At 40.2% G+C, this 17829-nt stretch overlaps 1 protein-coding gene across 4 annotated transcripts in view; it reads left to right on the forward strand.

Moving 5' to 3' along the window:
• The window catches only part of MYH11 (myosin heavy chain 11), a 62822-nt gene extending 46305 nt beyond the window's left edge, over nt 1-16517 (forward strand). For 2 of the 4 annotated variants that reach the window (XM_052772359.1, XM_052772361.1), the window contains 20 exons: nt 265-471; nt 863-1000; nt 1632-1755; nt 2202-2373; nt 2954-3166; nt 3311-3455; nt 3544-3750; nt 4826-4930; nt 5033-5185; nt 5593-5841; nt 6094-6306; nt 7004-7216; nt 7881-8042; nt 8795-8923; nt 9479-9567; nt 9816-9939; nt 10098-10306; nt 10869-10977; nt 11576-11748; nt 15794-16517. In XM_052772359.1, coding sequence (XP_052628319.1) covers nt 265-471; nt 863-1000; nt 1632-1755; nt 2202-2373; nt 2954-3166; nt 3311-3455; nt 3544-3750; nt 4826-4930; nt 5033-5185; nt 5593-5841; nt 6094-6306; nt 7004-7216; nt 7881-8042; nt 8795-8923; nt 9479-9567; nt 9816-9939; nt 10098-10306; nt 10869-10977; nt 11576-11748; nt 15794-15932 — 3273 coding nt within the window. In that variant the 3' untranslated portion in view covers nt 15933-16517. Of the gene's footprint in view, nt 1-264; nt 472-862; nt 1001-1631; nt 1756-2201; nt 2374-2953; nt 3167-3310; nt 3456-3543; nt 3751-4825; nt 4931-5032; nt 5186-5592; nt 5842-6093; nt 6307-7003; nt 7217-7880; nt 8043-8794; nt 8924-9478; nt 9568-9815; nt 9940-10097; nt 10307-10868; nt 10978-11575; nt 11753-12846; nt 12879-15793 lie in introns of those variants that run through there. The other 2 variants (XM_052772362.1, XM_052772363.1) reach the window with 2 other exon arrangements.
• The last annotated feature ends 1312 nt before the right edge of the window (nt 16518-17829 follow it).

Raw genomic sequence — 17829 nt, forward strand, 5'->3', positions numbered from 1 at the left:
GACTCTAGCTGTTCTTTCACCATTTCTAGAAGCTGTTACAATAAAGGTGTCTTTTTTCTTTGTACTCACGATTGTATTCACAGCGATGGTCCAGAACAAAAGTTCAGTGCAAACAAACTCCAAGTTACTTCAGCAGAGGCCTACCGTCCACACAAGAACCTGTGGTAGAGCCGCCTGCCTGTACACTAGGACTATCTAGTAAAAAGACACTGTAGGGCAATTTGCAATCCAAGTCTTAACTTCCTATCCATTTTATTTGCGTAGCTTTGTGAAGAGAAGAACCTCCTTCAGGAACAGCTTCAGGCAGAAACTGAACTGTATGCTGAAGCTGAAGAGATGAGAGTCCGTTTAGCTGCTAAGAAACAAGAGCTGGAAGAGATTCTGCATGAGATGGAAGCCAGAATTGAGGAAGAGGAGGAGCGCAGCCAGCAGTTGCAAGCAGAAAAGAAAAAGATGCAACAACAAATGCTGGTAAGGAGGCATAAGTGACAAATACAGACAATAACTTGTATCTCGCAGAGAAAAAGAGACTGGCAAACCTCACATCTTATGAAAGTGCTTGCTGTGCAGCCCTCTGTAGAATATATGTCTGTGCCACTGACGTAAGAACAATTAATTGATGCTCTTTCCTCCAGTGTTCTCTTCTTCCCCATCTCAATTTTAAATAATCTTTCTAAAAAATTATTTTAACAAATCTTTCCTTCTAAATCACCAAGCATTACAGATTGTCTAGCTCTTAATAAAAACAACAAAGTCTACAACGTACCCCACATACAGTGACAAACATTAAGCATTTCCTATAATCTAAGCGGTATTTTATTTCCAGAATTCACGTTTTGTGGGTTTCTTTTTCCCCTCAAAGGACCTTGAGGAACAGCTGGAAGAAGAAGAAGCTGCAAGGCAGAAACTGCAACTTGAAAAAGTAACAGCAGATGGCAAGATAAAGAAAATGGAAGATGATATTCTCATAATGGAAGATCAGAATAACAAGCTAACCAAGGTAAGGGTTGTGGGTCCATTTTCTTACTTTGTCAAAACAGTGCAAGAGGAGAGAAAACCTTCTCTTCCACTAGAACAACAGGAATACTCTTGACTATATAATCTCATGGGTGTACAGATTCACCAGATCATCAGTCCAGCCTCTATTGAACAAGCTTCTGATAATTTTTCCATGCTCATTTAAACAATTAAAAATTGTGTAAAACTATTGGTTTTGAGATCTCATGGTAACTATGTCTTCAAGCAAAATACCCACAGCAATCAAACACCATCGGTGGAAGACATGTCTTCTTGGCCCCAAGCAGAGTAAATAATTCTCTTGGTTTTCAACTAATTTCAACCAAACTTCACAGTGGAAACTGGAAGTAAGCATGTATTCCAGTACTTTTTGAAAGGGGATGCTCTTCTGAAATGGGCCCTGTACTTCCCAGTCATTAGAGTGAGTACAAGATTTTAATAGCAGCACCACTCCTCAGCTCCTCTGTAATTGACAAATCAAAATGTATCACTACAATCTCAAGAAATACAGCATAAAAAGACAGTACCTTGGACATTTTTAGTTGGCAAAGAGTTGCTTCATGATCACCAATGACAGACACTTTTGTTAACAGAAATATTTTTTTTTTCTTAAGGAAAGAAAACTCCTTGAGGAAAGAATAAGCGATCTAACAACAAATCTTGCCGAAGAAGAAGAAAAAGCCAAAAATCTTACAAAGCTGAAAAACAAACATGAATCGATGATTTCAGAACTTGAAGGTAACATCAACAAAAGTGGTTTATATCAGTTTTTCTGCCTTGGCACAAAACAGAAAACCATAAACAGAATCTGGTGAGAACTTCTAAAAAATATGTGGGATGTTTTCCAAATTTCTTATGCTAAAGCCATTTTGTGCGTGAGAATTGCCAAAACCCCAGGGTGCATAAATCATAGATACCTATGGTTTTTTACATACAAAAGAGTAGGGGAGAGAAAATTGAGAAAAAAATTAATGCTGCTTCTGGAGAAAGATAAATGATTCTTCGGGGTGGCTAGAAATAAGTGATGACAGTAAGGTATTGCATGTTGCTTCAGAAACACAGTGACTCATAGTTAAATGTATGGCCTCACTGGAGGCCAAAACATTTTTTTGCCGAAGTTCAAGATCAGATTAAGGACTCCTTGCACTATTGCACTCCCATAACCAAAATCCTTACTTTTTCAGTGCGACTGAAGAAAGAAGAGAAAAGCAGACAAGAACTGGAGAAAGTTAAGAGGAAGTTGGAAGGGGAGTCGAGTGATCTACATGAGCAAATTGCAGAGCTCCAGGCACAAATTGCTGAGCTGAAAGCACAACTAGCCAAGAAGGAGGAAGAGCTGCAGGCTGCTCTAGCCAGGTATTCACTCCTGAATCTGCATACAGGTGGAAAACCCAGGCTGGAACAGGTGTCTCTCCCCTTCCCAGACATTGAGATGCTGCAGCCATGAATCTCATCTCTCAGTTATATCCACCCTGCATGCCTTCCCCATTTTCCAAATTTCCTTTTGCAAAAAATATTTATACTATTGTTTGCCCACAAACACATAATCTTACCTCCAGATAGCAATGAAAATTCCTCTTCCCAATCGCATTGGCAGTGCTGTCAAGTAAAGAATGAAAGTGTATCAACATACTTCATAGGCAAAAGGCAGAAATTACTTAAGAATCTGACCCTGATCCATTCCAGAGTTTCAGTGGATTTTCTGTATAAATGTAAGAGGGCCAACACTGAATCAAAACTTTTGCTGAATCAGCTGATCAGCACCTCCAGGCATTGTGTCCTGATAAGTTACAGCTGCCAGATCTTTTTTGCATCAGTCCCCCCTCTTTCTTTGGTACTTTCTTGCACAGAACCTATAAACCTTTAATCTCTGTATATCGATTTCCTCAAAGTGAAATTTTTTTTTAATACGTAAAATGAAATACTCTCTTTTCAGGCTTGAAGATGAAACTAGTCAGAAGAACAATGCCCTCAAGAAGATCCGTGAATTGGAATCTCACATCTCTGATCTCCAGGAAGACTTAGAGTCCGAGAGAGCTGCAAGAAACAAAGCAGAAAAACAGAAGAGAGACCTAGGTGAAGAGCTGGAGGCTCTTAAGACAGAGCTTGAGGATACTTTGGATACCACAGCCACCCAGCAAGAACTCAGGTATGGAGATGTAGCACATGGGCCAAAAATAAACGTCACCAATCTCAGTACAATACTGTGTAGTAACTGTGCAGTAGTGCTATTTTCCCAGTGACTGGAACACTCGTATCTGCTGCTGCTCCACTTATGTGTGTTACCTTCCAGAGCAAAGCGTGAACAGGAGGTCACAGTGCTGAAGAGAGCTCTGGAGGAGGAGACTCGAACTCACGAAGCCCAGGTCCAGGAGATGAGGCAAAAGCACACTCAAGCTGTGGAAGAGCTAACAGAGCAGCTGGAACAATTTAAACGGGTAAACAAAAATCCACCTTACTGAAAACTATCCACTAGATAACATGGCTTCCTTTTATAGATCATCTTTCTTCACTTCATGCTTGTAGGCTAAAGCAAACTTGGATAAGACCAAACAGACACTGGAGAAAGACAACGCTGATCTGGCTAATGAAGTCAGGAGCCTGAATCAGGCCAAGCAAGATGTGGAGCACAAAAAGAAGAAGCTGGAAGTACAGCTGCAAGAGTTACAGTCCAAATACACCGATGGAGAGCGTGTTCGGACAGAACTTAATGAAAAAGTTCATAAGTTACAGGTAGGAAGGAGTTTGACCTTTTGCTGTGACACCTTGAGCTTGAGAAGACCAGTTTATACTGTTCTGTGAGGGTATAACTGGAGGAATCCTGGCCCTGTCCACTTCAGCCAAAATGCTCATTTTTTTGTCATCTGTAGGGTTCCTACCTTGAACTCCTACCCCAATTATCACACAATTAAACAATTACAATCACTCTGTCTCATGGAAGTGAGAGCTTTTAGTCTCACCATTGCTCTGTACACATTGCAGTCCGTAATGCCACCGCTGGTTCAGTGACTGTGCTGCATATTTTACAGTTTCTTTCTGTTCATTCATTTTTGGGTGGTGGGGAACATTGATAGGAATGTGGCTTCTGGAAATGGATTAGGCAGCTATTAAACACATAAGTTATGCTCAGAAAAAATGGCAACGAAAGGAGAATGCTCACTTATCCATGATTTAGTGTCTAGTAAGAAATAACTAAAGATAATTTTAAATGGTGCTTTAGCAGATGTTCTGTGTCCAGCAATACTAATCAAGCTTATTGTTACAACTTTGTTCAAAGCAGCAATAAGCTTTTCTTTATTAAGTTAAACCACAACAGTGGATAAATAAGAAAATATAATCAAAATGCATCAACTTCTGTCAAACTTGGGAAGAGGAAGGAAAATCCACAAAAATCCCCATTCCCCTTTGCAATTCATTGAAAGGAACATACTAGTATTGCCTTATGAATATGACTAGGTTTTGATATATAGTAATAAAATACTAAGGTAAACTAGACAAAAATGGCATTAGACCTTTGGGATCTTAATATACAGCTCACAGAGATGACACATGCAGAAACTGCAGAGTTTGTGTGTAGGATTTAGTTCCACAGGACGTAAATCCCACATATTGTCCAGCAAAATTATGGCAAAATTGTGAATTCCAGTTAAGATAGAAACACTGTTGGTGCTTGAGGTGACCCAGAAGCATAGGAGCAGATTCAGATCCTGTTCAAATTTAAGATTTCAATCTAGAGCAAACAAAAGTTTGTAGTAAGATTCTGAAGTTGTGCAAAATAACTGAGTTTATTCACTGTGGTGTCTCACAGGTTGAGGTTGAAAATGTTACTGGTTTGCTCAATGAAGCAGAAAGCAAGACAATCAAATTGACCAAAGACGTTGCAACCTTAGGATCTCAGCTACAAGATACACAGGTAAACTTCCATCCAGGAACAGCTCATCTACAATATTTATAAAATGCACTATAAAAAGACCTAAACTAATGACTCTATTGCTGATTGATGTGGTGACTGTAGGAGCTGCTTCAGGAAGAAACGCGGCAGAAGCTAAACGTGTCTACCAAGCTTCGTCAGTTGGAGGATGAGAAGAACAGCTTGCAAGAGCAGTTGGATGAAGAATTAGAAGCAAAACAAAATCTGGAGAGACATATTTCAACACTGACAATACAGGTATCAGTGCCAAAGCTAAATCACTAGCCCATCACTGAGAGTTTGTCAGTAATTCCAGAGGCTTCAGACCTGTAGAACTATCCTGGCACAGCACATGGACCTTCAGGGAACAAGTGCTGTTAGCCCAGATGGCATCAGTGAAGCTCCACAATGGAGCCAGCAGTCTCCCTCTTCTTTGAAGTGTGATGTCTAGGACAGGTACAAATGCAAGGTAGGTCCCAAGATAGTCTTGCATACTAGGCTTGTCTGCCTCATTTTATGAGGCCTGGGTGATGGGTAACTGATCATTAGCTTCACATGGGTGAAATTAGGTAAGATTTCTGGGTCTTGATTGTCTCCTGGCCACCTTCTCTGCCAAGCTTTGTTGTCACTGCTATAAAGATTTGTCCTATGAATTCAAATTTCAGCTCTCTGACTCTAAGAAGAAGCTACAGGAATATTCCAGCACAATAGAAACCATGGAAGAAGGCAAAAAGAGACTCCAGAAGGAGATTGAAAGTCTCACACAACAGTTTGAGGAAAAGGCTGCTTCTTACGACAAACTGGAAAAAACCAAGAACAGACTCCAGCAGGAGCTGGATGACCTGGTGGTGGACTTAGACAACCAGCGCCAGCTGGTCTCCAACCTGGAGAAGAAACAGAAGAAATTTGATCAGGTATGGATTTAAGATTCTCCCTTGCTATGTTACAACCTAACTTTTCTGGAACTCACAGAGACTCCACTGGTTTAGTGAAAGATAAAGCAGGGACAAAAAATAAACTAAAATTTAATTACACATGCACTGGTTAATTTTGTGTTTATATAACTTTATCAAAAGGCAGAGATTTTTCTTGTCAACTGACAAGACAGTTGCAATAGAAAAACCGTATTATTAATGACTTCCTGTATTAACACTACCTTTTTACAGATGCTAGCTGAAGAGAAAAGCATCTCTTCAAAATATGCAGATGAAAGGGACAGAGCAGAAGCTGAAGCTAGAGAAAAAGAAACAAAGGCTTTGTCATTGGCCCGAGCCCTTGAAGAGGCTTTGGAAGCCAAAGAAGAACTGGAGAGAATGAACAAAATGTTGAAAGCTGAAATGGAGGATCTTGTTAGCTCCAAAGACGATGTTGGCAAGAATGTAAGTTTTGGGCTTAGAACAATTTCCACAACAATAACTTAAGATAGCAGCTAACAAACAGATCATTGTTTTCAGTGTGGGAAATTCTCTGTAGCACACAAATCCATTCAGCAAGATCAGGTATTTCACACAATTCAAAGGTTGTTCCATTTGTGCCCAAACTTTCCAAAGACTTGGCAAAGTAACTGTAAGCCATCTTTATTTTTAACAACTTCAAGCATGAAGGAGATTCTTATTGATTTCTAAGACTGAAAAACCATTAAAGAAATTCTAAATAATTTACTAGTTTATTAAGCAGCTTTGAAGTTGTAAACTCTGGAAATCTGACTTTATTAGTTACATTTGACTTTGCCACCAACCTAACATTTACTTGTATAGCTGCAGCAAATTTACACTGATGCCAACCACTTCTTTTATTACAGTGATATGATAATATTACTTCTAATACTAAATAAATTCAATTTTGATACTTGACTAGATTAAAAATGAAAGTTGGGATAAAGACAATCTCAGGTTATTTTAAGACAGATTTGCAAGTGTACAAAAATTGCTAATTTACCATTTTCAGTGCAAATTAGTTCATTCATTGTCCACAGCTGGTATTTTCCAATGTGGCCTATACTGCAGGTAGACTGTGTTTAACTAGAATTATTTTTATTTCTTATGACAAGACTATTAAATTCTCATTGCTTGAAAGGTCCACGAATTGGAGAAATCTAAACGGACCCTTGAACAGCAAGTAGAAGAGATGAAGACGCAATTAGAAGAGCTAGAGGATGAGCTACAGGCTGCTGAAGATGCCAAACTCAGGTTGGAGGTTAATATGCAGGCCCTGAAAGGCCAGTTTGAAAGAGATTTACAAGCCAGAGATGAACAGAATGAAGAGAAGAGAAGACAACTCCTTAAACAGGTACCATTCTCTATTATTGCCTTTGTAGATACCTAACCAAGCCACCTGAAAGTCCCCAGCCTCATGACGCTATTAAAAGCACCTTACTATAATGAGAAGAAAATATTATATTGCCTTGTGCTTGGAAAACTTAAAAAAAAAAAAAAAAGTAGGTAATTGTACTGAAAAAGGCACAAAACTGCATAACAGGTTTTTTCCTGTTTCAGTAGCAGGTGCACAACTGCCAACAGATGTAGCCATTTAACACTACAACCAATATAGTATAAAACATTAATTGTTATCTCTGACACAGAAGAACCTTCCCTATATTCTCAGTACAAGTGAAAAAAGACAGCTTCTAATATATCTGCCTTCCCAAGGTACACTGAGTGGATACAAAAGCATTGGAAATGAAAACAGACAAGAGACAGCCTATTTGTATACAAGTGTTGTGACAGCAAGGACAACTGCTGTAATATACATTTTTCCATCAATACAGAACCCAAACTGCTGACTCCTTTCAAGAATCTTTAATTTTTGGACAAAATGGAAATCTATTTTAACTGCCAGGAAAATCACAATTAATAGAGATATGGGGGGCTGTATACCTTATTCAGACACACACAGAATGTTTAAGAGTGCTCAAGGACTTTCCTAAACTTAAGTTGTTTTCTTTAATGATCAGCTCCATGAATATGAAACGGAACTGGAAGATGAGCGGAAGCAACGTGCCCTGGCAGCTGCAGCCAAAAAGAAGCTAGAGATTGATGTTAAAGACCTAGAAAGCCAAGCTGATTCTGCTAATAAAGCTCGGGAAGAAGCCATCAAACAACTTCGCAAATTACAGGTATGTAATCCCACAAATATAGTTTTTCCCACTGCTGCCTTTTTTACAGCCACCATATGAAAGTTAGGTGACATCTGTGAACTTGATACCCATTACAGATGATTGGTTAGAGGGGGAGTTTTAACTAGACTCCCAGATTCAAGTATCTGTACTGTAATGCTCAGTTTGAATGACAATGGAAAACTTCACATGGCAAATGATGAAAATCTTAAATTTCATCATTACAGAGAGCTTCCAAAACTCCCTGGCCAACACTCATCTGCTATTGGCTTTACCCACATGAAGGAAAACACAGATTCCCACATAAAGGGCTACAGGATAAAATCTATTACAGGGCTTCAATCCTGGTTTGAACACTTGCCTCAAAAGCATAAAAGACTGTTCTGAAGTAATTTTGTCTCTGAATTAGCATTTTCCTGTTTATACTGTAAGTCTCCATATCAACTGTTCTGTCATATGCTGACAGCTAAATAACAAAAAGGGATGTATCGGAAAGATTAAGACTGCAATATTCAGAGGAAATATGGATAATAGGCATTACAAAAACTGCAGTGTGCAAGTGGAAGCATTGCTCTTCTTAGAACAGCATTTCGGACCTTTCCAACATGTGCTAGCTGATCTCTCCAGAAAATGTAATTTAAGCAGGCATTATGATTATGTAAATGTGTATGTGTTCTTTTCTGTTCAAATTTCTTTCTACTGAAATTGTAATAAAGCCAGACAAAAATACATCTGTTATTCTTTTCAATAAGGCTCAGATGAAGGACTACCAACGAGAGCTGGATGATGCACGGGCTGCCAGAGAAGAAATATTTGCTACAGCCAGAGAAAATGAGAAGAAAGCAAAGGGCCTGGAAGCAGAACTCATCCAGCTTCAAGAGGTAAAGTGGGAAACTTAGAGCAGACTACACATGACCTTCAGTAGCAAAACAGAACTGCAACGAAATAATATAATAGCTATCAGGGATGGAAAGCTATAAGCAGCAGTTGTAACAAGTTCCACGTGCTCCATGCAGTCCACTGAAGTTGTTGGATCTACATCTGAGAATAGCCAGATTAAGCTGAAAAAACAATCACCTTGGAGGAAGGCACAGTTCACCAGTCTTAAAGGGAAATGAACTGTATAATCCAACATAAATTGTTTTCAATAGCTATAAATTCTTGAAGTCTTGTTAGTTTTTTTATTCCGACGTGCATGAAATGGCAATCTTGTGACTAAAACCAATAAAATAGAAACCAGCTGACAGGCTGGATAAAGTGTATTTCGTTGTACTTCCATAGGATTTATGATATGACGAGAATTCATTCTGTTAACAAGACAACACATCTTATACCAGTTTTAGAAAGTTTACTGTCCTGTGTATCATGCTATAACTATTTGTCTGAACATTTAATTCCTCATTTCTTTACTGGGCTGCCTTTTCCTGTTCTCCTAGGATCTGGCTGCTGCAGAGAGAGCTCGCAAACAAGCAGATCTGGAGAAAGAAGAGCTGGCAGAAGAACTTGCAAGCGCTACTTCTGGAAGGTAGGAATAGACTGGATTACTCACAAGGCTGTAAACATGCTGCTGAACATTGCATGGCTGCCAAGAGAAGTTATGTTCTTCTCCCAACAGCCATCTGTTCTTGACAACACAACACGCACACACATGACTGGTTTCATTGAAACACCTAGTTCTCTTTTCTTTATGAATTATTGGCAGTTCATAATAGTTTCAGACACATTCAACTCGTCAAAGCCATAGCTACACACTTATTAAATTTAAATTTACAGGACAAGCCTTCAGGATGAGAAACGGCGCCTGGAGGCAAGAATTGCGCAACTGGAGGAAGAGCTTGAAGAGGAGCAAAGCAATATAGAGGCAATGGGTGATCGCATGAGGAAAGCAGTACAGCAGGTAAAGCTCATTTCAGCACGACACCTTCTGTTTGTATTCCAGCAAAAGCTATTTGTGGTTCTGAATAATTATTTGGAGAATTGCCACCCCAAATTGCTACCTGTCATTTCTCTGAAAGCATGCACCATTTTTGACAACATCCATTCTCACCCTTGCAGGCAGAGCAGCTGAACAATGAGCTGGCAACAGAGCGCTCAACTGCACAGAAGAACGAAAATGCTCGGCAGCAACTGGAGAGGCAGAACAAAGAGCTGAAGAGTAAGCTGCAAGAGATGGAGGGAGCTGTGAAGTCCAAATTCAAAACTACAATTGCTGCTCTGGAGGCCAAAATTGCTTCTCTTGAAGAGCAATTGGAACAGGAAGCCAGGTACTGGTCTCCCAGAGGGCACACCTGTCAATTTATTGTTCCAGTTAATGAGACAGAAAGTAAACAAAGGCATACAGGATTTGTGTCATCAGGCTCTCAGTGCCATTAAGGCTTGGTAAAGTCTCTCCCTCACTTAACATTACTTAGACATATTGCCAGTAACTGGAGTTGTTACAGGTTCTGATTAAGAACTATTTTATTGCTGAAAAGTTCTACTGGTATCAAAGGCAAGGATCTGCTCCCTTACATTTTACAGTAACTGCCCTATGACCCTATCAGGTTAATTGCTATGACACATTGTGCCATTTGTAGGACTACTTCTTCAGAAAATCACCTTGTGTTTTAGAACAGATCTCCTGGAGCACCTCTAGCATACAGCAAAGACACATACTTGTTTTGATCAGAAGAACATGATATTTAAATTTTGCTTAGAATTCATCTGTTAAATTCAGTAAGGCCTTTAACATATGGGTCCTTGGTGTCAGTTTCATGAGCAACATGCCTGAGGCAGGTGAAGACTACAGACCTTCCACATCACCAAATGTTGCACTGTCACTTGCAGAGAGAAGCAGGCTGCAGCCAAGACTTTGCGCCAGAAGGACAAGAAGCTGAAGGATGCATTGCTGCAGGTGGAGGATGAGAGAAAGCAAGCAGAGCAGTACAAAGATCAGGTATCAGACTGTCATGAGGGTCTTAGTCTGGGGCACAGGGATTTTCAGGTTTTACCCTAAGAAAGAAAGATTTCATGTTCTGCCTCAAAGAAATATCCCTCTAGAAAGCAGACTGTCTGCTTGGATTCTATGCTGGGAGAGCTATACAGCCCTTTGCTAAAAGACAGGACAATATAATTATTCTTCCATGCTGAGTCAAGTACCAAAGCACTAGTCCTTGTCAATCAGCCAGCTGCAACAGTCTGACTGCACAGTGATATATAGGACTGTGCACAACATCCTTATTGCTATATGAATGGAGATGATGAACACATTCTGTTTTAAAATTTTAGCTTTACCTAATGCACACCAACCTCCAAGCCAGAAAAGCAGAGGTAGGACCATGCAGCAAAAGAAGCAACAAGGTAGTGTCGGAATACAGTATCTATCAGCAAAACGAACTCCCACGAAGCAAAGTTATTTTTATATTTTTTAGATTTTAAGCTTCTAACTTTGATTCAGGCCATGTTTCAGTAAAACGCTCAAGAGAAGTATGAAATTAAAATGAGGAATGTAAAGCTGTTTTCAATTAAAGCATTACTCTAAAATTTCCCTTTAGGCCGAGAAGGGCAACACACGACTCAAGCAACTGAAAAGGCAGCTGGAGGAGGCTGAGGAAGAGTCTCAGCGTATCAATGCAAACCGCAGGAAGCTGCAGAGAGAGCTGGATGAAGCTACTGAAAGTAACGAAGCCCTGGGCCGTGAGGTTGCAGCACTGAAGAGCAAGCTCAGGTAGAACGCCCTTGTTTGTTCCCACTCATTGACAGCCTTGAAATTTAGAACTCAACTACAGAAGCGAAAAAAAATCTGTTCAAGTGAAGAACAGACACTGATAATGCTGCAAAGTTACTCACTCCTTGTATTAGCTTGGCAGGTACAACAAAAGGCCAAGGTCAGAAGGTGAAGTGCATTTCATAGACTGCAGCAATCTCAGGATTTCAGCTGTGAGATGAACAACTGTGATAACATGGCACAGGCCTTACACTTTCTAATCAAAACTCCTGTTGGCTTAAATAGGAACAGAATTAGGCTTGGTTGCTTTTGAAAACACCCCTTATATAATGACTGTATCTCTTTGTACAGAAGCAGTCACAAAATGCTTGTTCTTTTCACACATGCACAACTCGCACACAACGACCGTAAACAGTCTCAAGCAACATCACAGGTGGCAAAAGGCAAAGCACATTATATGACTCTATTCCAAAAGTCTCTTTGGACTTCAGCACAAAGGGATTCAGTGTCATCAGACCAAGGAAAAGATCAAAATGTCCCTTTGCATTTTCTTGTTAAAACTGACTGGGAAAAAAGATAAATCTGTGATCAGTCAGCTACATACCTGAGTTCTCCTGCACTCACTGGGTTTGAAAACACCAACTCGCTGAAATAAAGAGGCTGACTTGAATTATAAGGAAATTGCTCTATCTGCATCACCACACCACAAAACTTTGCTTTCTACCTAAAACCAACAGTATTTCAGATGAAAGCAAATCATCTGCCTAGTTGTGTTCTTGAAGCAGTTTGCCAGTGTGTTTACTGGTAACATGCATGAACCTTCAGATGTGGATTTACTTCAAAGTGAAGAGTTAGGGATGCGGTAGCCTTTTCCATTAGCACCATCTTCGTTGGGGCGTGCTCCTGGCTGCTTTACAAAGGAGTGGCTGTGTCCAGCCCTTTTTACATAGAATAGCATAAGACTCATTTTTGTTTTATCTAACTGTAATGTAATTGGCTGTAATGTACTTTGTTTAATTCCTTAAAAGTAATCTACCTACCTCTGATCATGACCATGTGCTTAGTATAACTGCCCGGGACTCTTTCTCTCTGTTTCAGAGGGACACAGGAACCTTCGCATGACTAAGCAGGTACCATGCCTTCAACTTTGCAGCTAGCTTGTGTTGCACAAATTTCCATTTTCTTCGGCCCAAGTAAAAATTATGTGAGGTTTCTGCAAACTGTGAAGGCTTGGATATCTTGGCATTAATCTATTTTATCAAAAGAGACAAATATTACAATAATCTAGCTACCATTAGCTGTTCATCAGTGATACATCTTTCTTACAAGTAGGTTATGTACTGATGTAGACTTACCAATGTTGCATTCTCACAAGTTCTACCAACAGAGTACCTAATAAAGTACTGACTTTTTCTGCATGAAAATTGTCTTTTTTGCACCTCATCTTTGTGCACAGCCACAAGGATTAAACTTTTTCAAATAAAATACACCATTGATTAGTAAAATTGATTAAAAGGACTAATGAATATGAAGTGTCACAGCATGTCATTAGAATTTCACAGTATTTGTTACACATTGTAATGTTGACTCTAAGGTAAGATCCCATCTAACTCACCTGAGATTTGGGAAGATCTTGCATGTGATTTATCACACCTACACCACCCAATCACAGACAAAAGAGAAAGTCTTGCTTTTCATTACATAGCACTCTGGGCCTGTATTGCTTACAAATAGCTATTACTAAGGCTTTTAGAGACATTTTGCAGACATTACCTTGCTTGTCTACTGTTATTAAAATGTAAAGCACGGTCACAGAAATTGACACTGTAACCTAGCACAGCATAATACGATGCTTACCACATTCTCTGGAGATAGGAATAATACCTGCTGTTGCAAAAATTAAAGAGCTACTGCCTTGTAATATTTGTATATCTTCTCTTTTACATATGCTGGATTTTGCCGGGAATACACAAATATTTAAAGACGATGTCTTGTCCTTGCATGTGCCTTTCAGTCAGCCTAATATTTCCAGTCAGGCTGCTATTCAAGCACTGCTCCAGTAGCACTTGTTCAAAGGTAGATAAAATACAGAGATGCTAAGCAAACACTAATGCTTAAGGCTTGTCTCAACTATACGCGTTATTCTAAAGGTACTAATACAAATGACCACATGAATATTATCAAACACATAAACCTGTTTAAGAGGAACAAATATAAACAAAAAGCGTTTATCCAGAGGACCAATACCAGTTTAAAGAAGTATGAAGTTTATGCATACTGCAACAGCTTATGTTAATGAGTAGTGAATATGTGGTAGGGAATTCACTTCTTTGTAGCCAAAACCGTACTGCACAATTTGGTTAGACTCTCGCTGCTACTCCCCACCATTCCCATGTTCTCTTATAGCACTTCAGTGAATTACTGCATCATAAAGAGATTTATCTTACAAATGACTCGTGAGTAATTGAGTCCAGATAGCAGGAGTCCAAGGGGGTAGAAAGCTCTTCCTTTAGTGACAAGAATTAATGAATTTACTGACCTGACTAGAACTTTCTTGTTAAACTGTAATAACAAATATCTGCTATCCTAAAATAGTAGATACTGCTATTAAGACTCTGTCAAGCACATGCCAGGGTAGAAATGACATACCCTTGTGTTCAATACATGCCATTGGCACCAGAACAACTAAGGTTAACTAACAGCAGATCTTAAATGAAGCTTTATTATCCAGCTAATTGCTTGCTCACACTGAAGTTTAAAGGCAGAATTGTGGAAAACAGACTACATGTCACATTTCTACCTTGGAAACACAGATTTGTGCCTCTGAAATAAGTTAGTCCAGCCAATGTTCCACCCGCTTCCCTTGTACGGAAGATTGAACTTTGGGCTTAAATAGCTGCTTCAGGAAGGACAACACCGGCTTAGTCTTTTGCAAGGACAAGACAAGCCTTTAAATATTTATGCATGATTGCTGTACCCAAAAGTGCAGTCAGATGTATTTAACACCAAATTAGTCATTTTGGCACAACACTCAGTGATCATGAATTTATTTTATTGCTTATGTCTGTGGTCTCAAGCCTTTACAAAGGTTTGCTTAACGAGGGGCAAGTGAGAGGCCATGTTACAAAACTTAAGCGTTTTGTAGCACAGTAGCAATGGAGGCCAAGAAGAGACAAACCCATCTTCTGTCTCACTTGTTCACACCTCCCCAAAAAATTAACCTTGAGGACCGAAGTGTCCCTGCCTTGGGCTGTGGCTCTGAAACGTATGGGGATGGGAGGGAGATGGGAGAGGAAAAGGGGGTAAGATGGGAAAAAGCATTTTATGTAAGCTCTTCTGCAAGACACTTGCACTGTTAAGTGTCAGCACCTGAGTTGCAACACAGTTCCAAAGCAGTGATGGTTTCCTCTCTCCACTGGGAAAGAGATTGGAGCTACTCACAACCTAGGATACCACACACATCAAAGCAGCTGTGGTACTCTGACCAACACAGCCTTTGTAGAGGGGGACTGTGGGCTCAAAAATGCCTGCTGACATCCACGGCACTGCTCCAGTCCCAGGTCTCATGGGCCTTCAGTACCTGGTGGGCTTATCCAGACTGCAGGTCAGAAATTCAGCACAAGCTCACGCTCTCTCTCCTTGCCCTTCTAAAGGGACAGGAAGGACACTCCCCTGCTGTTGTGGGTACAAGCAGCCCCCTTTCCCATTCCTTCCAAGCACAACCAGTTGCAGTCCCCATAGAGAACAGTGAAATGAAGGGAAGAGGGGGTGGGGGTGGGGTAGATGAGACTACTTAGAGGAGAATTTTAAGCACAAGAACAGGAATCCCATCACAGTTCCAAGCAACTGGGAGTCTCAACCTGTCCACAAATTACTCTTATATGCTACAGAACAGAAAGTTGTATTAGAGGCCCATAGCTCTTGGCTGTTCTGCATTTAAATACATAAGTCCCACAGGTACTGTTAAAAAACTCTATGCTTATTTGTGAGGACTGCAAATGACCTAACACCTGATTTTTTTTTTTTTTTTCCCCCATTACTACAGGAGGGGAAATGAGCCAGCATCTTTTGTCCCACCCCGTAGATCTGGAGGCAGAAGAGTAATTGAGAACGCAACAGAAGGAGGTGATGAAGAAATGGATGCAAGAGATGGAGATTTCAATGGAACAAAAGCCAGTGAATAAACACGCTTAAAAAATTGCACTGCAGCAAGGGGAGGGAGGACGATATTTAGCACTGTATAAGTCTACTCTTAGTGTCAAGGTCACATACACCCACTCCTCTGACAATGATAAAAGCACAACTGCCTTGTCTCCAACATATAGATTGATGTTAAAAGTACTCCAAAACTTATTTTACCATGAAGTGTATTTGAAAAGGTGGAGGTTTTTTAACACTCAGAGTGTTAAAAGACACTTTGAGAATCTCACAGAAAGTGAGTTCTAGTAGCTCAGATGATTTAAATCCCAGTGAACTATAGTTTACACAGGATTTGTGAGACTGTTGCGGGGGGTGGGCAGGGGTGGGAGGGAGGGGTGGGAAGGCATTGGTCAGTTATTCTTTTCTTAAACTTTCATTGTCTTGAGTATTCGATTAATATAGGGTTTTTTCCTGGTTACTACACCCTTGATGCACCGTTCACAAGGTGGAAGTGCCTTTTTAATCACTTACTGAAAAATAAAATATCATTTGTTCAAATTAAGTCAACTGTTACAGTTTTATATGCACTGTGGATGTGCTTACACACTAATAAAGGGCTATAAAAACTACTCCAGTATTCTTGTGTACAGGTGTCACTTGGGTGCAATACAGCATGCTTGAAGGGAATGGCGGATGCAGTAGAGCTTCTTTCCGACTCAAATACTTTTTAGAAAAGGTCATCTGTAATCTTTAGAACAAAAACCTGATTTTTTCCTAAGCAATTGCTTTTGAAGGAATAAGAAAAAGTATGTACACTGAACTGAACGTAAAATGACATGAAGTACTTGGGACAGGTTTGATTACCTCATGGACACACAGAGCTAAATGAGGTGCCCTAGGATGTATCCAAGGGCTGACAGACATGACACAGGACCTGCAGAAGACTTGCAGCATTCTGGTGCAGCAGCTGAAAAGCAGGCAGGGCCCTAAGTGTCTGTCTTTAGGCAACTGAACCCACCCTTGAAGTGTAGGGATATTTCCAACTAAAGCAGGCTGAAAACAATTAGAAACAGCAGCCCACACTGAATGCAGTGATCCAAACCAAGCTATTCTGCATTAAGGGATCAGTAGAGAGCCATGCACAGCAAAGCCAGGGGTAGAATTACTCTAAATGGAGTACAGAGAGCTTACTCGATGTCTTACATTGCACAGCAAGTGAATCTTAAGCAGTGTGACTACAGGGAGAGCAAATCATGCAAAAACCATCCACCTTGACAGCTAATGCAATCATCTTCTAAATCTAAGCATTGTTCCAGAAGGCAAAGAGATCATGAACTGGAGATTCAGACCAGGCAACGTTTAGCCAGCAGAATTAGGGCCCAAAGAATTCTCCCTGCTCATGAAAGAGTAAAGGAATAGTTTAAGTAAGAAACCATTTAGAGCAACTAAGATGACAAGCTGCAGAGGAGGGGGGTTAGGAGCTATCGGATAAGACCTTTTCATTGCTTGTTCAGCCACACAGCCCAGCTCTGTAAACATGCTCAAGGGCTGGCTGTTAAACACAGAGCTTGTGAGCCTGGATGTGTGGGAACAAGGAGACCAAGGAAGTCAGACTTCATATAGAATGGTCTTAAGCACCAATGCTTGGAGCAGAACCATCAAACTGAACATGGAGCCCTTCTAAAAGAAATTAATCTAGAAAATTCACATGCATAACGGGAGAGGTTGGTCCAGTGTTTAGAGCACTGCTCTATCACTCAAGAAACTCAGGTTCCAGTCACAAGCTTTACAGAACAGGGATAAAACAGGGAGTCAGAGTTTCTTTAGTAACACCACAGAAAGCATCCTTCTGCAACAGTGGCCAAACTGAAGTTCCTCTCTGTACCATTACAGAGGTGGCTGTTCTGGACTAAATTATTTTGACAATTCTCAATAACATAT

This window comes from Harpia harpyja, chromosome 21, assembly GCF_026419915.1.
Source record: "Harpia harpyja isolate bHarHar1 chromosome 21, bHarHar1 primary haplotype, whole genome shotgun sequence".
Taxonomy (NCBI): Eukaryota; Metazoa; Chordata; class Aves; order Accipitriformes; family Accipitridae; genus Harpia; species Harpia harpyja.